We start from the raw sequence: 25,818 nt of genomic DNA, 5'->3' as shown, positions 1-25,818 counted from the left end.
TCATGTTTAGCCACAGTTACTCTCACATGGATGGGAATTCGAATCCTATTATTAGTGAGACACCACACTAATTTTTTTTTTAATTTTTAATATTTAAATAATTAATTTATGCATGCTAAGTTTATTAGGAGACTTTTGGCAGGTGGTTTAAGTGTATAATCGTGGTGGTATCATTTAAAGATTTTGCTTGAAGGCTAGTTTGTAGCTGGTAAGTTTCCTAAATTTTTATATTGTTAATTATTGTTTTATTTGATTGTATTGTTGTGGATTGCTTTAATACAATTTCTTGGTCCTTAAATTTTTTCAATTAAAATGCTTATGTGAGAAAATTATATGCTATTCCTATCTCACTTTGGTTGAGATACTAAGTTCTCCATAATTTTTATTTTATATATGTTAGTTTTTGTTGTCTTTTCTCAGAGAAAAAATAGTTAAATAATTTGGACATCATGTTTGATAAAAGTTGGTTACGCTTCAACAGGTAATAAGAATTAAGGGTTTAGTTAATATCAACTTATTAAATGTATAGATTCAACTAGATTGTGCATTTCTCTAATATTTTTTAATATATATATATATATATATATATATATTTCATTCAATTGTAGAGCCTTAAATGAGTATAAGGAAGGTGCTAGGAGTTTTGTAGAGACAATAGAGAAAGAGGCTAATTATCCAGAAAAGTTATTATGTCCATGTAAATTTTGTCGAAACTTAAGTCACCAAAAGGTCAATTTGCTTTATGAGCACTTGGTCATAAATGGAATTGATCCTACATACACAATTTGGTTTCATCACGGGGAAGAAGCACCTAGAAGTGATGATATTGAGGAAATGAATTCTTTTGATGCTTTTAATTTGTTTAGTGCTACAAATATTGATGTTTGTGATTCTGAAGAACCTGTAGAAGGCCCTGATGACAACTTCATCAAAAAATTAGAAGATGCACAAATCGCATTATATCCACAGTGCACAAAATACACTAAGTTGTCAGCTATTATTGCTTTATATAAGGTTAAGACAACTAATGGATGGTCTGACAAGAGTTTTGATGAGATTCTCAATCTTTTTCATGATATGCTTCCATGTGATAACGTGCTTCTCAAGTCCACGTACTCAGTTAGGAAATATCTTCAAACATTTGACTTAGGATATGAAAAGATTCATGCTTGTGTAAATAATTGTTGTTTGTTTAGAAAAGATAAGGAGAAGTTAGAAGAATGTCCAACATGTGGAACTTCTCGTTGGGCGACAGATAAACTTACTAACAAGGTTCGAAAAGGTTTTGTGGAGATCAATTCAGGTATGTTGCTTGTGCTTAATTGATTTAAAAATTATTTACTTATTTTAATATATTTTTAACATGTTTCAATTTCTTAGGCACGATATATAGTTGACAAAGAATGGAAGAAAAACTATATATTTCAGTCCATGGGTGATCTTTGGAGAGCTTCTAAATCAAGGTTGGTTGCTAAAGTCAAAAAAGCGCCAAATGAACACGAAAGGCTGAAATTAAAGCCTGACAACATCAAAACTGTAATTGAGTGGAGGGCGTTCATCAAAGAGAAAACCAGTTTGGAATTTCAGGTTAATAGTAGCTTAATCAATATATGGGTTATTATAATTGTTTAAGATTGAGATAAAATCTTAATTGTTTTAATTTTTAGGCCAAAAGTGACAAGTTCAAAGAGATAAGAAATAAACGACTTCCCCATACTTGTAGCCGCAAAGGATATGCTCGATTAATCGATGATATGGTAAATAATTAATTTTCTTGTATCATTTAATATTAATCATAGCTAATATACTATATTTATAACATGTTTTCTTCTCCATGTAGATGAATAGTAGTGCAAAAAATGAAGAACCTTCGAGAGTTGATGTGTGGACTAAGGCACACAAAAAAAAAATGGAGAACCTGTCAATTCCTTTGTTGCTGAAACTTTCGTATGAATCATCAATTTCAGCTTATATTTTATTTTCGATTATATTTAATTATTTTTTGAAATATGAATTTACTTATATATTTTTCAAATCTGATTATTTTGTTAGGATATATTAGGTGATTCTTCATTACCTTCTAAGACTCCAAAGGAAAAAGGAGATCTTCTTTCAAATATATTAGGTCCTGAAAAGGGTTCCTATGTGAGAGGTTATGGTAAAGGAGTTACCAAAACTAAGTTAGCAATTGCATCGGAAAAAGAAGAACATATATGTAGAATTGAAAATGAGTATAAAGAGTTAAAAGAAAAAGTGGCTGTTATGGAGCAATTGATTAACTCTTTCATAAATTCCAAGGTAAATTAAAATATTTTTACTTTTATCTATTGTTAGATTGATTAAACAATGCTAGGTTATTTGTTTCTTTTGGTGCTGAGAATTGATTAATGGGTTGATTTTTGTTGTCCCATTCTAACTTATTGTATCTAAACTTTTGTTTGTGATGTTTAGTCTCATTCTAACTTGAGCGGAGAGCAGTCCAATGCACATAATCGTCCTACACGGGTAAGATTTTAGTATTATCATTTATTTATATATTTCTAAGTTGATTTATTGTTGCCAAACTATTGTAATATTTGGATAATTATAGGGTGATGTTGGAATTCAAGGCCAAAAGTGCGACCTTTTGGATTGGACTGGTTCTGGGAATATTGTTGTTGTTGGATATTTCATTTCAGATGATCCACAAGATTCAGTTCTTGGTGTTCCTCTTGGACCATTTTCCATGAAGGTTGGTGTTGATTTTGTAAGGGAACCTAATGCATTTCTATGGAGGCCTACTTCAGGATTAACTTGCATTGAAGAAAGCGTTGGAAATATTATTGCTTGGCCGGCTGACAAAGTTATAATGAGGTAAATTACTTAAACTGCTGTATGGGATATTTGGTTCTGTTTATTTTTTGGTTGCTTTAGTTGTTTAGTTGTTTTTGTTGTGTTTCTTCTACTTACCATAATTCATGCCTGCTTTCTTTCTTTTCAATGAAGTGTCTTAAAAAATAAAAATTATAGCTTTATTTTATTTTTATGTTTGGTGTTCTAATCAAAGAAACAACTACCTATATGCAACTGTTAATTCATTGCTCAATTTGATTTAAAAGGCTTTATGAGCAGAGTCCCCTGCTTTATGCTCTAAATAATCATGAGTGTTTACAGTATGCAATTTATATTTGAGGTATGAAATAGTTTCAATACTCTTTAAATCTTTTTTCTTTTAAACATTAGTATTTAGACCATTTTTTTCAGTTAAAGCTTTGTATTAACTTCCAATCATTGACACATATTTTTACACACACACATCTAATTATGTGTGAAAAGCTCTTGTTAATCACTAAATTTACTCAAGAATTTATAAATTTAATCACTATGGCATTTTCGCAATCATGGTTGACCACTTGTGCAGGAAGGAGGTAGCTTCCTATTTCTCTTCATTTACTGTTTTGTTGATATTCTTTTGATAGCTTATACTGTTCTGGTTTTATGTGTGAAAAGCTCTGGTTTTATGAATTACTTATACTGTTCTGTTGATAGCTTCCCTAATGCAGGAAGGAGGTAGCTTCCTATTTCTCTTCATTTACTACCGTTCTATTGATATTCTTTTGCTGTGTGGGAATTCTGATATCTTTATGGTGTTTAAATACTGGTTTTATGAATTACTTGATTGAGTTGATATCTTTCTTTCCCTTTAGCTGGTTTACTCTTGTTGATATGCAGAGTTTGTTGTTTATTGTTGTACCTTGAACTTGGGTTCCTGTTTCGTTTTCTAATGCATCAGGGTGTCTTTGGTTTAGAAACCCAATTCTCCATAAGAGAAAAATGAATTATTTCAAGTCTTAAATTTAGAGTATCATGTATTAAATGTTTACATTTTATTTATTTGGGTTTCAGAACTTGAATTGGTCTCTTATGTTGATGAGGTGTAAACAAGCAGTTTGGAAAGGATTTTACATTGTCAAGATAATGAACGATGGGGATTCCGCAACAATGGTGCAATTTAACTTCAAGAAGATTAATGTGGTGTTTGCTTGGAAGAACCTAATAGACATTACATAATAAGTTTTTATTATATTTTTTTAGTAAGGAGTTTTTATTATGTTACAATTTCATTTGTGACATAGATATTTTGGTTAATATAAGAATTATATTAGATTTTATTTGTAAAATAATAAGCATTATTTGATTTAATAATTTCATTCTAGAAATGTTAATTAAAAGAACATACAAAAGTTAACACTAACAAAGTGTTATCATTAAGAAATTATAACATTAATAAATAGTTATTGTTAAAAAATTATAACATTAAAATGTAACATTTCTTAATATGTAACATAATAATAATGTAATTAAAAATTATATGATTACATTTTTAAAATGTTATTAAATAAATATAACATAAGAGAAACGATAACATTAAAAAATAATTATTATTAAAAAATTATAACAATATTAAAATGTAATATTTCTTTATATATAACATAATAATAATGTAATTAAAATCTATACAATTACATTTCACAAATGTTATTAATAAATGTAACATAATGAACCATAACACTAAATTAATGTTAACTATTATAACATATAACACTAATATAATGTTATAATATGCTATTTAATAACACTGAAAAAATGTAATTAAATGTCAATTGTAAAGGCCCCTTAGTTAATTTGGAAATTAGCAGTTATTTATGTTAATCATGAAATTATTTATAGCTATTTAAATAATTTATTATGGATATTTATGGAATTCAAATATGCATGAGTATGTTATCGGTAGCTTTTATGTTTCGCATTTCCGGTGTCCGGTATTTGGAACGCGGCGTTTGGCTCAGTAGAAATCACAACTTAGTATGTTAGTAATTTGGGGACGGGTTTTAGACATTGGGAATGTCGGGAATGGCCGGGAATTTAGAATGTCCCAAAAATACCCCTTTAGTATGATTTTAGTGATTTTATGGTGGAGGGGCAAAATGGTCTTTTTGCCCCATTAGTGTTTTGTCTTTTAGTGATTTTATTTATTTGAAAAGGATTTGCTAAATGCTTATTACCTTGCTGAAATAAGGTTAATATATGTTAAATGATTTATTAGTTTATTTTTCAAAATTTCAAAGTTTGGAAAAAATAGAAAAATTGGAAGCTTTTTCTCTCTTTTCTCTCTCTCTTTTTCGGCTGAGAACTTTGGGGTTCAAGAGCTGGATTTTGTGGTGATTCAAGCTTTGGTTTGCAAACTTTATTGATCTCTTGTGTGGTATGTGTTTCCTAGTCCCTTTCTCCTTAAATTCTTGAAGAAAAATGATGAAATTGGAGGATAATGCATGTGATTTTTGAGAGATGTTTCTGCTGTGTTTTGTTGTTGATTTAAGTTGTTTAAAGCATGATTTTTGATGTTAAATGAGCTGTGTTGAAAGCATATTAGTTAGGTTGTTCAAGCTTTTAAATTATATGTGAAAATAGGTGATTTTGTGAGAAAAATACTTTGTTTAGTTTCTGTGTTATTGCTGGATGTTATTGTTAGTTTGCAGAGGTGTTTTAATGCTTAGTTAAGTAGAATTAACTAGGCTAGGGTGCATGCTAGTGGGTTTAACCAAGTTTGAGTTCTTGAACTCAAAGCTTGGTCTTCAATGGTGAAATTTGCTTGTGAGGTTTCTGGGTAGGTTTGAGGCCTTGGAATGGTCATTTGGGACCTATGGAGGAGGTCTGGAAAGTTTGGGATCAATTGGGTTCGAATTGGTCAAGATATGTGATTTTTAGGTTGCTGCCTGCGAGGAACCGGAATTCCGGTTGAGCATCCGGAATTCCGGATGGGGTCCTGAATTTTCCCAGAACCGGAATTCCGGTTGGGCAACCGGTCTTCCGGTTGGGGATTTTTCAGAACCCTAGTTTTCCTCGTTTTTGGGTTTTTAGGGGTATTGCCATGCTTTTTATCGATAGGGAAAGTTTTAGTTTCAAGTTTTAGTCCCCGGGAAGTGATTTAGCGTGTCACTTATAGCGTTGTGATTTTTATGGTTTAGGAGCCGCAATCCGCCGTTCGCCTTTCGGGGCCTAACAAGTTGACGCACACTCGAAATCGGAATCCGGAGTAAGATTAGTATAACAGTATGCATATGTAGATTACATGTTTAGCGTGCATGTAGGAAGCCTGTTAGATTACATTAGATATGTATTTAGGCTTCGAACCACCCAACCCTGTCACGTCGGTACAGGCTGGAGTATGACCAGCAGCCGGAGTATGACCGGTTCGACCGATCAGCCGACACCGGTTGGTGGTTCGGTGGCTATTGACCTATCCGTCGGTACAGGTGGAGTATGACCAGCAGCCGGAGTATGACCGGTTCGACCGATCAGGAGGATACTTGTCAATAGTACCGTCCCCTGAACGTTCAAAACTCAGTACCATGTTGGACATGGCAGTAGTGCTCAGTACCATGTTGGACATGGCAGTAGCGGGACTCAGTATCGTGTTGGACACGGCAGTCAGTTTTATGTATGATATTAGTATGCTTTTCTTACTGAGTCTGTCGACTCACAGTTTACGTTCATGTGTAGGTAAAGGCAAGGCAGTTGCTGATGGACCGTGAGCGAGCTTATGGGATTGTACATGTCGGGGCGGTTAGGCCTGGAGCGTACGATCCTCGGGACAGCAGGGCTGAGATTTTTGTAACGGTCGTTAGATGACCTTATTTTGATGTAAAAGTTGAATAGTAAAAACGTTTGTAAATATTTTTATAAATCGGGATCCCGAGACTTTTTGGTAAAATGGTTTATAAGTTTAATGAAAAAGCAAAATTTTAATTAATCACGTTTTTCCATAAACCTCGTTGATTAGCAACGAGCTGCACAGTACGTTTAAAAATCACGTAATACGCCTAAATTAGTTAGGGTGTTACAACTTGGTATCAGAGCCGCCAGGTTGTCTTCCGAAGATCGTCACGACATGTACAATCATCATCAGCAGTTAGCTCGGTTCACGGTTCAGTAAGCCTTTATTGCTTTAGTAGTTTATTTTATTCAGTTATGAAAAAGAAAAGCCTGTTAGGAAGCATGTTAGTAGCCTGATAGTAGAATAGGCGCATGTTTCATTTCTAATTTCCAAATTAAGCGGCATTAGTAAGCTCGCCTTGAATACGACCTGATATGCCAACTCTTGGTTTCGCAGGCGGTTCTAACTAGATGGACGCCAGGCGGACTACCAGGAGTCGAGGCAACTCCGTGGGGTCGAATCAGGGAGAGGGAGCTCGGTTTCCCCCACCTGCTAGGGGCCGAGGTAGAGGTCCCCGAGGCAGGGCTCGTGGTCGGGGTGATGAGAACCCGCCACAGGCTGCCTGTGCTCCCGCCCGATCAGGGAGCCCCGAACTGGGAGTTACGGTTTGCGGAAATGCAAGCCAGGATCGAAGAGCAAGACCTCGAGATTCAGAGGTTGAGACAGCAGGGTGCTCCTGCGGTTCTGTGCCGCAGTTCCGGTGGCACCGCCCCGCCGCCTGTGCCGAGATAGTGGTGGCGGCCCACAGATTGGAACCTTTATATGAGCGGTTCCGGAAGCAAGCACCTCCGGTATTCCTGGGAGGTCCAGATGTGTCGAAAGCCGAGCAGTGGCTTACGGTGATCACCAGAATCTTGAACTTCATGGGTGTCACCGGCAACGACAGAGTGGTGTGCGCCACATTTCAGTTCCAGGAGGATGCCCTGGTATGGTGGGACATGGTGTCTCAGATCCATGACGTCACCACCATGACCTGGGAGAGGTTCCAAGAACTCTTCAACGCGAAGTACTACAATGAGGCGGTTAGAAGCGCCAAGAGGAAAGAGTTCGTTCACCTGACCCAGCGGGAGAACATGAGTGTCACTGAGTATACTACTCAGTTTGACCGGTTGGCGAGGTTAGCCTCGGGAATTGTGCCGACCGACTTCAGCAGAAAGGAGAAGTATCTGGACGGGTTGAATCCCAAGATCAGGCATGACCTGATGATTACCACTGACGACAGCACCACCTACGCTCAGATGGTGGAGAAGGCACTGCGAGCTGAGGGCGCAGTGGGGTGTATGTCAGATTCAGCCAGTACTCCGGTTGGTGGCGGAGCTCCTACCCCTCCTGCATCAGGCTTTAGCAGGGGGAGTAGTGGTTCGGCCATTGATCAGAGGAAGAGGGCACCCACTGCTTCCGGCGGCTCGAGTCAGAACAAGAGGTTCCGGGGGAACCAGAACAGAGGGAGTCGTCCTGGTGGTAATGAGACTCGCTTCTCCTATCCCGAGTGCCCTAGCTGCAAGAGGCACCATCGGGGAGAGTGCAAGGGGCAGGGATGCTTTCATTGTGGCATGCCCGGGCACTTCAAGAGGGAATGTCCCCAGCTCCGGTCAGAGGCACCGAGAGCTCCAGCGATACCCACTCCAGCCAGGGTATTCGCGATCACGCAGGCTGATGCAGATGCCAGCCCATCAGTTGTTACAGGTCAGATTCTTATTAACGACTCGTTTTATTCAGTGCTGTTTGATTCTGGGGCTACACGTTCTTATGTGGCGGCCAGAGTCTTTAGTAAGTTGGGTAGACCCTTTGATAGATATGAGTCAGGGTTTGGAACCCTGTTACCTGGCGGAGAATTGGTTATCTCCAATAGGTGGATTAGGTCTATGCCGATCAGGATAGATGGTAGAGAATTAAGCGCTGATCTGATAGAGATGAGCTTAGTCGAATTTGATATTATTCTAGGAATGGATTTCCTATCTAAATATTCGGCGAGCATTGACTGTAAGAGGAAGATGGTGGTCTTCCAACCGGAAAGTGAAGAACCGTTCGTATTTGTGGGTTCGGTTCAGGGATCTCGGATCCCGGTGATCTCGGCTATGTCAGCGAGAGAATTATTGCACGGTGGGTGCTTAGGGTTTCTGGCCGTGGTGGTGGACACCACTCGGCCAGACACCATTCGGCCAGAGGACATCAGCGTGGTTCGGGAATTTTTGGACGTTTTTCCCGAAGAACTTCCAGGGTTACCACCTCAGCGGGAGATTGACTTCGTGATTGACTTGGCACCAGGGGTGGATCCGGTTTCTAAAGCCCCGTATAGGATGGCTCCAGCTGAACTTAAGGAGTTAAAGATTCAGCTCCAGGGGTTGCTTGACATAGGGTTCATTCGGCCCAGTGTGTCACCTTGGGGAGCCCCGGTTTTGTTCGTCAAGAAGAAAGATGGATCTATGAGGATGTTCATCGACTACAGAGAGTTGAACAAGCTGACGGTGAAGAATAAATATCCATTACCTAGGATCGATGACTTGTTCGATCAGCTTCAGGGGAAGACGGTCTTTTCTAAGATTGATCTCCGTTCGGGTTATCATCAGTTGAGGATCCGAGAGGAGGACATTCCAAAGACGGCTTTCCGCACTAGGTATGGACACTACGAGTTCCTGGTTATGTCATTCGGACTAACCAATGCTCCTGCAGCATTCATGGACCTGATGAATAGAGTATTCAAGGATTTCCTCGATATCTGTGTGATCGTGTTTATCGACGACATCCTCGTGTACTCTCAGTCAGAAGAGGAGCATGAGTTACATCTTCAGATGGTACTGCAACGACTTCGAGAACATAGACTCTACGCCAAGTTCAAGAAATGTGAGTTCTGGTTGTCTCAGGTGTCCTTCCTAGGACACATTGTGGGTAAGGACGGGATCAAGGTGGATCCCGGGAAGATCGAATCCGTCAGGGATTGGCCGAGACCGAAGACAGTGACAGAGATCAGAAGCTTCTTGGGATTAGCTGGGTACTACCGTAGGTTCGTGGAGGGGTTCTCCAAAATTTCAATGCCCCTAACCGAGCTTACAAAGAAGAATCAGCGATTTATCTGGTCAGATAAATGCGAAGCGAGTTTTCAGGAGCTGAAACAGAGGTTGATTACTGCTCCGGTACTAGCTTTGCCTTCGGACAAGGAGAAGTTCGTGGTCTATTGTGACGCATCCAAACAGGGTTTGGGGTGCGTATTGATGCAAGCCGATCGGGTTATCGCTTACGCCTCCCGTCAGTTAAAGGATTATGAACAGCGATACCCGACTCATGATTTAGAATTGGCCGCAGTGGTTTTTGCACTGAAGATTTGGCGGCATTACTTGTATGGTGAGAAGTGCGAGATCTATACCGACCATAAAAGTCTCAAGTATTTCTTTACTCAGAAAGATCTGAACATGAGACAAAGGCGTTGGTTGGAATTAGTGAAGGACTATGATTGTGAGATTCTTTACCATCCCGGGAAAGCCAATGTAGTGGCCGATGCCCTGAGCAGAAAGGGTCCCGGGCAAGTGGCTAGCATGGTTCAGATCTCACCTCAGCTAGCAGAGGATATGGTGAGATCCAGCATTGAGTTTGTGGTAGGTCAGCTTCACAACTTAACGCTGCAATCTGATCTGTTAGAAAGAATAAAGATTGCTCAGACGACAGATCCGGAGTTAGTAAAGATCCGAGATGAGGTATTGGCTGGTCAGGCCAAAGACTTTTCAGTGTCAGACAGTGGAATGCTTTTGTATAAAGCCAGGGTTTGTGTCCCGAACAGTGTGGACTTGAGGAACGAGATCTTTGAGGAGGCTCATTCTACTCCATATTCTCTACATCCCGGCACCACCAAGATGTACCAAGACTTGAAACCGTACTTCTGGTGGAACGGTATGAAGAAGAATTTGGTAGAATTCGTTTCGAGATGCCTCACGTGTCAGCAGATCAAGGCTGAACATCAGAGACCAGCAGGGTTGTTGCAGCCTCTAACCCTACCAGAATGGAAATGGGAGGATATTACGATGGATTTTGTGGTCGGGTTACCTAGGACCACGGGTATGTATGACTCCATCTGGGTAGTGGTGGATCGATTTACGAAATCTGCTCATTTTCTGCCGGTTAGAACAACGTTTACAGTGGATCAGTTGGCAGAGTTATATGTCAGGGAGATAGTGAGACTTCGCGGGGTACCGAAGTCTATAGTTTCGGACAGGGATCCGAAATTCACCTCCAAATTTTGGCAGAGTTTGCAACGAGCAATGGGTACGAAGCTAAAATTCAGTACAGCATTTCATCCTCAGACAGATGGTCAGTCCGAAAGGACAATTCAGATATTGGAGGACATGCTGAGAGCCTGTGTTATGGACTTTGAGGGTTCATGGAATAAATACCTACCGTTAATAGAGTTCTCGTATAACAACAGTTATCAGAGTACGATAGGGATGGCACCCTATGAACTGTTGTACGGTAGGAAATGTAGATCCTATCCTTTGGGATGAGACAGGGGAGAGGAAATACCTAGGTCCAGAGTCAGTTCAGCGGACCAATGAGGCAATAGAGAAGATAAAAGCTAGAATGCTTGCCTCACAGAGCAGACAGAAGAGTTACGCAGATCCGAAACGTAGGGATGTTGAGTTCCGAGTAGGGGACCATGTGTTTTTGCGAGTATCTCCGATGAAGGGGATTAAACGTTTCGGGAAAAGAGGCAAGTTATGCCCTAGGTTTACAGGACCTTTCGAGATTCTCGAGAAGATAGGTCAAGTGGCATATCGGTTAGCATTGCCTCCCGGCTTTATCGGCGATGCACAACGTATTTCATGTCTCAATGTTGAGAAAATACGTTTCAGACCCCTCTCATATACTCAGTTATGAGAGCCTTCAGCTTCAGTCAGATATGTCTTACGAGGAACAGCCAGTGCAGATCCTGGATAGAAAGGATAAAGTCCTTCGGAATAAGACCATAGCGTTGGTCAAGGTTCTCTGGAGAAACAGTAAGGTGGAAGAAGCCACCTGGGAGCTAGAATCAGATATGCGAGCTCATTATCCAGAGTTATTCAGGTTAGATTTCGGGGACGAAATCCTTTTAAGGGGGGGATAGTTGTAAAGCCCGCTTAGTTAATTTGGAAATTAGCAGTTATTTATGTTAATCATGAAATTATTTATAGCTATTTAAATAATTTATTATGGATATTTATGGAATTCAAATATGCATGAGTATGTTATCGGTAGCTTTTATGTTTCGCATTTCCGGTGTCCGGTATTTGGAACGCGGCGTTTGGCTCAGTAGAAATCACAACTTAGTATGTTAGTATTTTGGGGACGGGTTTTAGACATTGGGAATGTCGGGAATGGCCGGGAATTTAGAATGTCCCAAAAATACCCCTTTAGTATGATTTTAGTGATTTTATGGTGGAGGGGCAAAATGGTCTTTTTGCCCCATTAGTGTTTTGTCTTTTAGTGATTTTATTTATTTGAAAAGGATTTGCTAAATGCTTATTACCTTGCTGAAATAAGGTTAATATATGTTAAATGATTTATTAGTTTATTTTTCAAAATTTCAAAGTTTGGAAAAAATAGAAAAATTGGAAGCTTTTTCTCTCTTTTCTCTCTCTCTTTTTCGGCTGAGAACTTTGGGGTTCAAGAGCTGGATTTTGTGGTGATTCAAGCTTTGGTTTGCAAACTTTATTGATCTCTTGTGTGGTATGTGTTTCCTAGTCCCTTTCTCCTTAAATTCTTGAAGAAAAATGATGAAATTGGAGGATAATGCATGTGATTTTTGAGAGATGTTTCTGCTGTGTTTTGTTGTTGATTTAAGTTGTTTAAAGCATGATTTTTGATGTTAAATGAGCTGTGTTGAAAGCATATTAGTTAGGTTGTTCAAGCTTTTAAATTATATGTGAAAATAGGTGATTTTGTGAGAAAAATGCTTTGTTTAGTTTCTGTGTTATTGCTGGATGTTATTGTTAGTTTGCAGAGGTGTTTTAATGCTTAGTTAAGTAGAATTAACTAGGCTAGGGTGCATGCTAGTGGGTTTAACCAAGTTTGAGTTCTTGAACTCAAAGCTTGGTCTTCAATGGTGAAATTTGCTTGTGAGGTTTCTGGGTAGGTTTGAGGCCTTGGAATGGTCATTTGGGACCTATGGAGGAGGTCTGGAAAGTTTGGGATCAATTGGGTTCGAATTGGTCAAGATATGTGATTTTTAGGTTGTCGTCGCGAGAACCGGAATTCCGGTTGAGCATCCGGAATTCCGGATGGGGTCCTGAATTTTCCCAGAACCGGAATTCCGGTTGGGCAACCGGTCTTCCGGTTGGGGATTTTTCAGAACCCTAGTTTTCCTCGTTTTTGGGTTTTTAGGGGTATTGCCATGCTTTTTATCGATAGGGAAACTTTTAGTTTCAAGTTTTAGTCCCCGGGAAGTGATTTAGCGTGTCACTTATAGCGTTGTGATTTTTATGGTTTAGGAGCCGATCCGCCGTTCGGCTTCGGTTCCGGTCGGGTTGACGGCACACACGAAATCGGAATCCAGGTAAGATTAGTATAACAGTATGCATATGTAGATTACATGTTTAGCGTGCATGTAGGAAGCCTGTTAGATTACATTAGATATGTATTTAGGCTTCGAACCACCCAACCTCTGTCACGTCGGTACGAGTGGAGTATGACCGACGGCGGAGTATGACCGGTTCGACCGATCAGGCTGACACTGGTTGGTGGGTCAGGGCTATTGACCTATCCCGTCGGTACAGGCTGGAGTATGACCGACGGCGGAGTATGACCGGTTCGACCGATCAGGAGGATACTTGTCAATAGTACCGTCCCCTGAACGTTCAAAACTCAGTACCATGTTGGACATGGCAGTAGTGCTCAGTACCATGTTGGACATGGCAGTAGCGGGACTCAGTATCGTGTTGGACACGGCAGTCAGTTTTATGTATGATATTAGTATGCTTTTCTTACTGAGTCTGTCGACTCACAGTTTACGTTCATGTGTAGGTAAAGGCAAGGCAGTTGCTGATGGACCGTGAGCGAGCTTATGGGATTGTACATGTCGGGGCGGTTAGGCCTGGAGCGTACGATCCTCGGGACAGCAGGGCTGAGATTTTTGTAACGGTCGTTAGATGACCTTATTTTGATGTAAAAGTGGAATAGTAAAAACGTTTGTAAATATTTTTATGAATCGGGATCCCGAGACTTTTTGGTAAAATGGTTTATAAGTTTAATGAAAAAGCAAAATTTTAATTAATCACGTTTTTCCATAAACCTCGTTGATTAGCAACGAGCTGCACAGTACGTTTAAAAATCACGTAATACGCCTAAATTAGTTAGGGTGTTACATCAATACTTTTAATTACATGGGCTGTCTTAACAGTTGCTAAAATGTTATAAAATACATTTAATTACATTTTTTCAGTGTTATCGTAAATGTTTTTTCTTGTAGTGGCATTCTCCAATCAAGAGGAATTTTGAGGTCGTCTTCAACATCAATCCCAGCAAAAGGGGAGTCAATTGATATATGGACCCAGCCGTGGATTCCATGGCTATCTTACAATGAATTTAGAGATTTGTTGGAGGGATGTCGGGATCGTTTTCCTACTTTGCAAACAGTGGCTGATCTATCATTGAATGGGAATGAATGGAATTGTGATATCCTTCACCAGATTTTTGGCCAACAAATGGGAGATAGGATTTGTAAAATTAAACGTCTCCCGTGTGATTACAACGATATGCTTATTTGGAAGAATGCTCAAGATGGAAGATTTACAACAAAGAGAGCTTACTCAGAATTGGTTAAGCTCAACACAAGTCAGAGAAGTGTCAAATGGGAGATGATTTGGAACAACAAACTACACCCAAGGGTCTCGATGATGCTTTGGAGAGTGATGGGAGGTTGTATTCCAGTCAGGGCGAATATGAAGTTTCTCTCGGACAAAGGTTGTGTTTTGTGTGATGGAGAACTTGAGTCGACCAAACACTTATTCTGGGATTGTCCATTTGCTAGAGCATTATGGTTTTCGGGTCCTTTTCCTGTTGGAAGTATGAACTCGGGAGATCATGATCTAAGTCAAATTGTGGGTCATCTCGGGGATCAGTGCAAGGAAGAGGAGAGAGGGAAGTTCCTTACTTTCGTTGGAACTCTGTTTGATACAATCTGGTTCTCTAGGAATGCAGTCCTTTTTAGAGGTAATCAGGTGAATGTGCTGTCTGCGAGACACAAGATGCTCCACAAAATGGAGGAGTGTTGGGTTTTATGCCCTAAATAAAACTCATTTCAATATAATCAGATTTACTTATTAATATAGATCAGAAATAACATTTAATGTTGCATGGTTCACATGATTTATTTCATGATTATATGTACATAATGTATAAATTCATCTGAAACCCATTTCACATACTTGATCCTGTTTATTGTGCCGTCAACACATTGGAAAGTAAACATGACTATGTGAATAAAGTTTCCTAGATTTATCAGACATAGGGTTTTACTGATATGATAATCTACAACAGAGTTTACTTGCATTTGGAGAAGTGCTATGTTCTTTCCAGAGCATTGGTTAAAGTAAAGCTCAGGTTGGATGCATGGAGTATGCATCGGAAGGGACCGATATTGAACTTTGACTTAGATTTAATTAAACTTACCGTAATATCTATTCAAGTCAATATCGCCTAGTTGATCCTAGATCAAATGATCTTAACCCTGTTATGATTAGGCTCAATCTTGAAAGGCTATTCGTGTTCCTTGAATTGTTAGTTAAGCCTACCTTTTGGTCAGGGTGATACGTACTTTTTGGGAACACGGTAGTGCAATTGAGTGGGAGCGCTATCATAAACATGGAATCTATAGCTTCTATCTGGCGAATAGTAAGCAAAGGATGATCTCCTTCGAGCTTGACCAAACGAACATAAATGGTGGAGTACTCATTTCACATAAGCTGAAATATCATTTATACGGGGTCAAGTGTTTTAAGGAATAAATACATTGTAGGGTATAACGGTAATTTAATCCCTTTACAGTGTAGATCATTCATATAGAGGATAATTGATCACATTAGGATTATAACAATGGATAACTAATGATGTGTCTATATGGTGGAACATATAGAGCATTCTATATAACTGAGAGTGCAATTCTAAGTTCTATGCGTGGATTCAACGAAGAATTAATAAGTTAGTGAATTTTAGTGCTAAATTCTTGATCTACTTATTGGAAGCTCGGTTATATAGACCCATGGTCCCCCCACTAGTTGAGATAATATTGCTTGTAAGACTCATGTAATTGGTTTTGATTAATCAATTATAATTCACGAATTAGACTATGTCTATTTGTGAAATTTTCACTAAGTAAGGGCGAAATTGTAAAGAAAGAGTTTATAGGGGCATATTTGTTAATTATGATACTTTGTATGGTTCAATTAATAAATATGATAAATGACAATATTATTTATAGTTATTAAATAGTTAGAATTGGCATTTAAATGATTGAATTAGGAAATTGGCATTTTTGAGAAAATTAGATACAAAAGGTGTTAAAATTGCAAAATTGCAAAGCCCAAGGCCCAATCCATTAAAGGCATGGCCGGCCACCTATTGTAGCATTTTAAATTGATTTTTTCATTATTTTAATGCCATATAATTCAAATCTAACCCTAGTGGAATGCTATAAATAGATAGTGAAGGCTTCAGAAAAATTACACTTTTCTTCTGACTTTTTCTATTCAGAAAAACTGAGCCTTCTCTCTCCCTATCTTTAGCTGACCACTCTCTCTCTTCTTCCATTGAAATTTCGAAATTCCTTAGTGTATGAGTAGTGCCCACACACATCAAGTGATACCTCAATCATAGTGAGGAAGATCGTGAAGAAAGATCATCAGCAAAGGAGTTTCAGCATCAAAGATTCAGAGAAAGAGATCCAGGTTCAGATATTGATAATGCTCTGCTACAGAAAGGAATCAAGGGCTAGATATCTGAACGGAAGGAGTCATTATATTCCGCTGCACCCAATGTAAGGTTTCTTAAACTTTATATGTGTTTAATTTATCGTTTTAGAAAGTTCTTATTTAGGATGTTAATAAACATACTTGTGAGTAGATCTAAGATCCTGGTAAAATAATTTCCAACAACTGGCCTCAGAGCCATGGTAATTGATTTACTTGCAAGAAATTTGGACTTTAAAACGATTGTTTGTATGTTCTTTGGATGGTATCATGTTGTATTGAGTGTTATTTGATGATTGATTGATGTTTGTGAAATTTACGTGAAAAATAATTGCGATTTAATCTCTGGAATTATTTTTATTGGATAGTATGGAAAAAATTAAGCAAGTTAGCCTTTTACAGAACTTAATTTGGATTTTATTTGAATTAGTTATGATTTTTTGAAGATTTGAAAAAATCGGGGCTGTGCTGATTTTTTCCTGCGATCGCAAATCTGTCCGTACAGTTTCGAATTTTTTTGTTTTTCTTCGATTTTTCATGCTTTTTCATGGAATTAACTTCCAATTTTTTGTATAGTTTTGTATTTATACTATTACTATTCCTAATTCAATTCTAATTATCATTTTGAATTAATTTAATATTTTTTAAATTTAATTCAAGATATTAGTGTAATTTGAATTTGAATAGAATTAGTATCTATCTTCTTGCTTAAAAAAATCTATCTTATTTTTAAATTTGATTATATCTTATTTTTAAATTTAAGGTAAGATTTTATAAGATATTTATAAAATCTTTTAAGATATTTTTAAGATATCTTATCTTTTAAGATATTTTTAATTATATCTTATCTTTTAAGATTTTTTTTAAAAATTAAATCTTTTTAGATATTTTGCCCTTATTTAAATTTAAAATAAGATATTTATAATCATGTAATTTTAAATAGATGTAAGATATTTTGCTAACTTTTAAATTTTGTTATTTTATTTATTTAAATTAAATTTAAAATCTGAAAAGATATTTCATTTATCTTTTCTAATTTTTATTTAATTTTTATTTTTAAAATGACATTTAATTTTTAAAAGTAGTTAGCAAATTTTGAAATGATATTTAGGTTGGTTGAAACCTAATTTTTCAAAATTGTAGGTTTAATTTTAAATTTTTTTTAAATTTCGAATTTTCAAATTTTTTTTTAAAATTTTCGAAAAATTATTTTTTAATTAATTAATTATTTCGAAATTAAAAATTTAATTTAAAATTAAATAAACCCTACATCCAACTATTCAACTAACCTTGTTGCAGGAGTATGTGGTTTTAGCTTGTATGTAAGTTTTTAAAACCTATTATTACTTGATTGCAAATAGCCATGGTTACCTTTTGCCAGATCTAATGATCTGATGGCTCCCTTGGTCAAGATAATAATTTGTAAGAGGTATATTTACAATCTTCTTTCATCTGTGTATGACCTAGCAACATGATAGGACCCATCCAAAGTGTGCCTGTGTGAGCCTATGTGTTTAATTTTATTATAGATGCATATAGGTTAATGTTGCTAAAATAAATTATCATAGTTATTGATAGAATTTATTTAGGCCCATTTAGTTTTTGGGCATATTCAATTAATAACAGTTGTTCTTATTAAGGTTAAATTCCTCTCTTTTGGGCCTTGTGTGAGAGTTGGGAGCCATAGAAGTGGGTACGACATACTGAACCCAGCACCCCCTCACATGAACCACCCCAATTGTGAAGGCCCATTTGCCTGATTTGAACAACTGTACTAGGTTAATTACACTAGTTTAACCTAATAAAATTGATTAGCAACATAATTAATTTCATTTATTTTGAAATTAATTTAAGAAAATTATAGTTTAAAGAATTCTTTATTCTAAGCTAAACTATATGTATTTTCTTGTATTTAATTAAATATAGAATTATAACCATCTAGATTCTTTCTGGAACTTAATTTAAATTTTTCATTAAATATTCTTATTTAAGTTGATATTTAGTTATCTACAACTAACCAACTTAAATCTGAATATCTTTTGAATTTCAAATTTCAAAATTAAGTTGAGGAATTTTAGGCATTGGTTATTAAGATTCTTTAGATATTTTTTTAAGTTAATATCTTTTCGAATATTAACTTAAAATGGAATATTTTCAAATTAAGTGGTTACAACTTAATTTTTTTGATATTTAATTAAATTTAAGTTTGAAAATATTTAAGTTCTAGATTTTTTCTATTACAACTTAAATTAGATATTTTTTCAAATTTTGTGGAAAAGATACTTAGTCAAATAAGATATTTTCTAGATAGTTATTTCTAGACTACTTATTATTTCTAATATTAAATAGGAAAATATTATAAATTGTGAAATTAATTATTTAATTAATTTTGGTACAATTTATTTTAAGTATATTTTTCCTAGTATTAAACTAGAAATTAATAATTAAGCCTTCTCTACACTTAATTATTTATTTCTTGAATTTAATACATTTAATTAATTTGAAAATTAAATATCTAAGTTGATTTTTATCATCATACTTAAATATTTCTTTTTCATGACATTTAATTAAATAGAAAATTATTTTAGTTGAAATTTATTTTTTCAACTAAATTTAAATAATTTTCAAAATATATTCTTTATTTTATTAATCAATTTTCGAAATTGCATTTCTTAAATGCTAGAATTTCGAATTTTATCTTGAAAAATAGATTAAGTTGTAAATTAATTATTTATTTTAATTAATTCTTGGATCAACTTAAATCAATGATTTTTTCATTTATTGATTAATTTAAAATAAATTGAATTAAAGTATATTATTAGAAATTGAATTAATTAGTCAAAAGAAAATCTAGATAGGTGATATTTTTGCTTGAAGTATTTTTCTAGTGTATTTAATTAAATAGAAAATTAATATTTAAGTTGATTTTCATCATCATACTTAAATATTTGAAATTTTTCTTATATATTTAATTAAATAGGAAAATTTTATTTTTTGTTGTAAATTAATTTTATTAATTAATTTTGGGCCAACATTAAATTAGAATAATTTTTCCAGGATTTATTTTTTATTTTAACATGCAATTTCTAAAATTGTATTCTTAAATACTTTAATTTTTCGAAATGCAATATATATTTATAGAAAATAAAATTTGAGTTGTAAATTAATTTAAATTAATTTTGTAACAACTTAAATTGAATATTTTTCTAAATATTTATTGGAAATTATTACTAAGATGGAAATAATTCATGTTATTTTCATAACCATCTAAGTAAAATTTATAAATATTAAATTAAAATTTACATTTAGAATTTTTCATTCTAAATTGGAAATTTTAATTAAATAAATATATATTTAAAATAAATAGAATAAATAAAGAGAATCAAAGAAAATACAACTCTCTTTAAATAATGAGCTTTATTATTAAGACATTCGATCTCCATTGTGGGTTTTACACCGCGTTTGTTTTAGTGAGTAATCCTCCCTAATGGAGGAACGTTCATTAGCAATTTCGCACCGTTTAACCTCGCATGATAAGTAGTTTGTAAGTGTTTTGTATGGTATGGATCACCCTAATGGTGGCGACCATACTTGACTTGCAAATTATGAAACAATGGTGGAAGCTCATAAGATAGAATTGCCTTGACTCTCGCCTAAACGGGACAACGCTGAATTCCAATCTTGATCGAATAAAAGGTTGCTAGAATGTTTAACATTTTAGACGAGCTGACAACTCTATTCAATGAATGGTAGCTTTGACTCTCGCCTAAACGGGACACTGATATCAGTTTGTTGAAAACCTTGGAAATTATTTAGGATTGTAAGTTTTAGTATTTTCACTTGTCATTCCTACTTGCTATATGTTTATAATTTCTGAATTGTGTATGAATTTATATTGAACCATGTTATTTTCTGTTTTTAAGTTGTAGTTTAATTTCGAATCTTCATTGTTGGTCTAACTTGGCTTGTTTATCTAATGAGATAAATCCCTAGTGGATTTTCACCATTAGACATTCATAATAGTGTTAGATCTCGAAAGATAAATATTGTATATGTGACATCTAGCTATTCATCAATTGATGACACCTTAGACTAGTATTTTTACAATATGAAACAAGAAGATTACATAAATAAGATTACTTTGTCTTTCGCTAATCGAAGCATCGTTGGATTCTTATTTTAAACGAAATTATCCTAATTCCTCTTAGCTTATTCATTTCGAATTAGCTTTAAAAACATATCATTGGATGAATGGTCTATAAATCATTTCATGTCATTATATTTTCTCTTAAGAAATTAAATGACGCATATGATTATAATCCCGAAATTCTATTCCCAATTGATATAAATCCTCAATCTTAGAAATCTCCTACTTGTATGGGCAAATCTGACTTAGAGTTTGTATTAGTAGTGGTGGTCCAAGAAAGAATTACTCATTATATTTGGTTGAATTTAAGTCTTTGACTTTAATTTTAGAATCCAAACAGAAATTTTCTTATATTTCTAATTCCAAATACAATACAGTTACACTTTCTCAAGTGTTTAATATCCATCTTTTATTAATGGATTCAAACTGTGTGGAATATGAGTTTGGTATTCTGTGACCAGGATCCACTTGCACTATTCTAAGAATTCTTTTATAAACCTATGTCATCAAAAGACTCTACCACATTTTTTTAATCTATGGCATTTTTATCTTGTTCATAGTGGATTTGACAAGATCAATCTCTGCAAAGAGTTAATATGCCTATATCCACTGAAAGTAGTTCATCTCATTCGCAGATGGATGTACATTCAGGGGTGGATATGAGTTTTTCGTTGTATTCTTAAAACGATAACTCTAGATTATACCTTTTAGCAAGAAATTTGAAATGTTTGAAAAATTTCATTAATTTCTAGCAATGGTTAAAACCATTAAGGTAAGTGGTTAAAGATCTTGCGAACTGATAGGGGTGGAGTAATAGTTAGTAGATATGCAGTTCAAAGATCATTAAATTGATTTTTGAATTATATCCAAACTTACCTCCCCAGAAATTTCGAGTTGCATGTTGATGATTAGTTACTAGTCGTTGCCTAATTCCTTCTATGGTAATACAATTTCAGAATGATGTAATGGTTGGCTACTTAATGTAAATCATTACTAGATTCATGGATGACCTCATCAAAATCTTAAGAAAGGCTAGAACTGTTAACCATGGTTTGTTAGCTATTCTAAGTGATTAGGGGTGGACCATCCCATAGTCAATAGATAAGAAAGTGTTTGTTCAAACAAATACTACTTTTCTAAGATAATGACTAAGTTTGAAAACAAGTAGCAAATAAAGGAGATATTTAATTCTTGATTCCAAAAGTGTTCTATCATCTTATATAATATATGATGATCCCACTGCCTCTGTTGTCTTGTCACAACAAAAGAGGTTAATACCATTTAGTTTTCTTCGACATAATTCACGGTACCTCGTCGTAGTGGGAGAGTTTCTAGGAACTCACCTTCTTATGACTTGGGAGACACTAGTGATTAAAATCCATTGTAAGTTTAAACAAGTAATGGATTGTCAAGATAAGAAACTAAGAAGAAAAGCCAATAGAACTATGGTTTAATCCATTCACATGGAATAACCTTAAGTTTTCTATTACAAGGACATAAAAGGAAATTTTAGTTAATAAGTCTATTCAATGGACTTAACAAAACTTCCTGTTCCTAGTATTATAGGTTTGAGTTTATCTAAACCTATGGCTTGTGGTATACCTGGTAATTACTTACTCTAATGCAAGCAACTTACTTTAGTAAGATGCTGCAGCATTTTCTTTCTAATGGCAATCTATAGAAGCTTCACAACTTCTTAGGTATAGATTTTATTTATCTAAGGAAAAGTCTTAACTATTCCAGAAAAGATAAAGCCATGAAAGAATTTCTTACATCAACAGTGAGAGGTCTTAGATATGCTTTTGTATGCCTTAGACCAGACACCTGCTGTTGAGTGGGAGTAATGAGTAGGTATCAGATTAATCCAAGAGAAGAACATTGGAAGACAATCAAGTAAATCTTAAGATAAAGAAGAGGAACTATATGTTAGTCTATAAGGGTGTGTTTAAAACTCTTAGACTACACCATATCAGATTTCGAAATTTGCCTTTGTGCTAGTAAATCTTTCTGATAAGATGGTGGTTACTCTGGGGGTAAAATAGTGATTTTGGAGAAGTGTAAAAACCTATCTGAAGTCTCTAGGTCTACCAGAGAGGGACTGAATGTTAAAGCTGCAGGAAAGGAACTTATTCAGTCTAAGGAAAGTTCTATACATCTTTGGCACCATTCCAAATTGCCTTAAACTACTAGTGTTAATTTCCTGATTAACCAAAAGTAGTTGCCAAAGGTATAGAATCCAGTATCCCAAGAGAGTAAACATATAGAGAGGAATTTCACATTATCAATGATTTTGTGATTAAGGAAGAGTAATGGTGGAGAAAAGGTTGTGGTTAGTTCAACCTTTCAGATCCTATTACGAGGAGTTTACTACTACTACACTTGATTTGTATATCAAGGTGTTGAGATTATTTGAAACGCACTTTTTGTTTTATATTAGTGCAAGTGGGAGTTTGTTGGGTTTTATGCCCTAAATAAAACTCATTTCAATATAATCAGATTTACTTATTAATATAGATCAGAAATAACATTTAATGTTGCATGGTTCACATGATTTATTTCATGATTATATGTACATAATGTATAAATTCATCTGAAACCCTTTTCACATACTTGATCCTGTTTATTGTGCCATCAACACATTGGAAAGTAAACATGACTATGTGAATAAAGTTTCCTAGATTTATCAGACATAGGGTTTTACTGATATGATAATCTACAACAGAGTTTACTTGCATTTGGAGAAGTGCTATGTTCTTTCCAGAGCATTGGTTAAAGTAAAGCTCAGGTTGGATGCATGGAGTATGCATCGGAAGGGACCGATATTGAACTTTGACTTAGATTTAATTAAACTTACCGTAATATCTATTCAAGTCAATATCGCCTAGTTGATCCTAGATCAAATGATCTTAATCCTGTTATGATTAGGCTCAATCTTGAAAGGCTATTCGTGTTCCTTGAATTGTTAGTTAAGCCTACCTTTTGGTCAGGGTGATACGTACTTTTTGAGAACACGGTAGTGCAATTGAGTGGGAGCGCTATCATAAACATGGAATCTATAGCTTCTATCTGGCGAATAGTAAGCAAAGGATGATCTCCTTCGAGCTTGACCAAATGAACATAAATGGTGGAGTACTCATTTCACATAAGCTGAAATATCATTTATACGGGGTCAAGTGTTTTAAGGAATAAATACATTGTAGGGTGTAACGGTAATTTAATCCCTTTACAGTGTAGATCATTCATATAGAGGATAATTGATCACATTAGGATTATAACAATGGATAACTAATGATGTGTCTATATGGTGGAACATATAGAGCATTCTATATAACTGAGAGTGCAATTCTAAGTTCTATGCGTGGATTCAACGAAGAATTAATAAGTTAGTGAATTTTAGTGCTAAATTCTTGATCTACTTATTGGAAGCTCGGTTATATAGACCCATGGTCCCCCCACTAGTTGAGATAATATTGCTTGTAAGACTCATGTAATTGGTTTTGATTAATCAATTATAATTCACAAATTAGACTATGTCTATTTGTGAAATTTTCACTAAGTAAGGGCGAAATTGTAAAGAAAGAGTTTATAGGGGCATATTTGTTAATTATGATACTTTGTATGGTTCAATTAATAAATATGATAAATGACAATATTATTTAATAATTATTTATAGTTATTAAATAGTTAGAATTGGCATTTAAATGATTGAATTAGGAAATTGGTATTTTTGAGAAAATCAGATACAAAAGGTGTTAAAATTGCAAAATTGCAAAGCCCAAGGCCCAATCCATTAAAGGCATGGCCGGCCACCTATTGTAGCATTTTAAATTGATTTTTTCATTATTTTAATGCCATATAATTCAAATCTAACCCTAGTGGAATGCTATAAATAGATAGTGAAGGCTTCAGAAAAATTACACTTTTCTTCTGACTTTTTCTATTCAGAAAAACTGAGTCTTCTCTCTCCCTATCTTTAGCTGACCACTCTCTCTCTTCTTCCATTGAAATTTCGAAATTCCTTAGTGTATGAGTAGTGCCCACACACATCAAGTGATACCTCAATCATAGTGAGGAAGATCGTGAAGAAAGATCATCAGCAAAGGAGTTTCAGCATCAAAGATTCAGAGAAAGAGATCCAGGTTCAGATATTGATAATGCTCTGCTACAGAAAGGAATCAAGGGCTAGATATCTGAACGGAAGGAGTCATTATATTCCGCTGCACCCAATGTAAGGTTTCTTAAACTTTATATGTGTTTAATTTATCGTTTTAGAAAGTTCTTATTTAGGATGTTAATAAACATACTTGTGAGTAGATCTAAGATCCTGGTAAAATAATTTCCAACAAGGAGTTCATTTCAGTGCAGGGTAATTTTCATGATTGTAATGACTTACACCACTTCAGCAGGGAAAAAGTATGGTGTGTTCCGAATTCGGTTCATGGTTTCTTCGTCACGGACGCTTCTTGGAAAGAAGGTAGGGCTGGTATTGCTGTTGGGTGCCAAGATAGACAGAGTGGTAAGTGGTTATGGTCTGCTAAAGCTATGGATGCTGACTCTGCTATGGAAGCCGAAGCTTTAGCAGTTTTTTGGGCATTGCAAATGGGATCAGAATGTGGTTTCCGTTCCATTGCAGTCGCGTCTGATGCCCTGCTTTTGGTTCAATCATTGACTGCTCGAAAACTTCCTCCTTGTTGGAAGTCAAGGGCTGTGGTTGCTAAGATATGGAGTTTGTTTGATGTCTTTACTAGTTGTGTTTTCATCCATTTGAATAGGATTGACAATGGTCAAGCTGATGCACTTGCAAAGCTTGCGCGAAACAATGAGTCTTTTCTGGATTTTAAGTTAAGGGAGGGATCCCCTTTTGTGATTCCCAACTATGTTTTCTTTAATTAAATGAACATCTTTTCTCTCAAAAGAAAAAAAAAATTGAAAATAATTTTTAATAAAAAAATAAATAATATGAACAAATTTATTATTAATTGTAA

At 35.3% G+C, this 25,818-nt stretch overlaps 2 protein-coding genes across 2 annotated transcripts; both read left to right on the top strand.

Moving 5' to 3' along the window:
• The first annotated feature begins 218 nt into the window (after window positions 1–218).
• LOC115696944 (uncharacterized) lies at window positions 219–4,283 on the top strand. The gene is made up of 8 exons (XM_061108643.1): window positions 219–1,303; window positions 1,381–1,587; window positions 1,668–1,757; window positions 1,841–1,947; window positions 2,053–2,298; window positions 2,452–2,505; window positions 2,591–2,853; window positions 3,886–4,283. Exons 5-8 carry the CDS (start codon window positions 2,263–2,265, stop codon window positions 3,890–3,892), a joined length of 360 nt encoding a protein of 119 aa, XP_060964626.1. The 5' UTR covers window positions 219–1,303; window positions 1,381–1,587; window positions 1,668–1,757; window positions 1,841–1,947; window positions 2,053–2,262; the 3' UTR covers window positions 3,893–4,283.
• LOC133035337 (uncharacterized) lies at window positions 3,965–25,726 on the top strand. The gene is made up of 3 exons (XM_061111105.1): window positions 3,965–3,984; window positions 14,190–14,951; window positions 25,240–25,726. The coding sequence occupies exons 1-3, from the start codon at window positions 3,965–3,967 to the stop codon at window positions 25,724–25,726; spliced, it is 1,269 nt and encodes a 422-aa protein (XP_060967088.1).
• The last annotated feature ends 92 nt before the right edge of the window (window positions 25,727–25,818 follow it).

Source organism: Cannabis sativa, chromosome 1 (genome assembly GCF_029168945.1).
Source record: "Cannabis sativa cultivar Pink pepper isolate KNU-18-1 chromosome 1, ASM2916894v1, whole genome shotgun sequence".
Classification (NCBI taxonomy): Eukaryota; Viridiplantae; Streptophyta; class Magnoliopsida; order Rosales; family Cannabaceae; genus Cannabis; species Cannabis sativa.
The sequence above is the reverse complement of the archived record's forward strand: the minus strand, read 5'-3'. Positions and strand labels throughout refer to the sequence as shown.

Coding starts and splice junctions, on each gene's coding strand:
- LOC133035337 (XM_061111105.1), top strand. CDS start 3,965: ATGGGGATTCCGCAACAATG. Junction 3,985..14,189: donor ATGGGGATTCCGCAACAATG/GTGCAATTTAAC, acceptor TTTTTCTTGTAG/TGGCATTCTCCAATCAAGAG. Junction 14,952..25,239: donor GGTAATCAGGTGAATGTGCT/GTCTGCGAGACA, acceptor CCACTTCAGCAG/GGAAAAAGTATGGTGTGTTC.
- LOC115696944 (XM_061108643.1), top strand. CDS start 2,263: ATGGAGCAATTGATTAACTCTTTCATAAATTCCAAG. Junction 2,299..2,451: donor ACTCTTTCATAAATTCCAAG/GTAAATTAAAAT, acceptor TGTGATGTTTAG/TCTCATTCTAACTTGAGCGG. Junction 2,506..2,590: donor CACATAATCGTCCTACACGG/GTAAGATTTTAG, acceptor GGATAATTATAG/GGTGATGTTGGAATTCAAGG.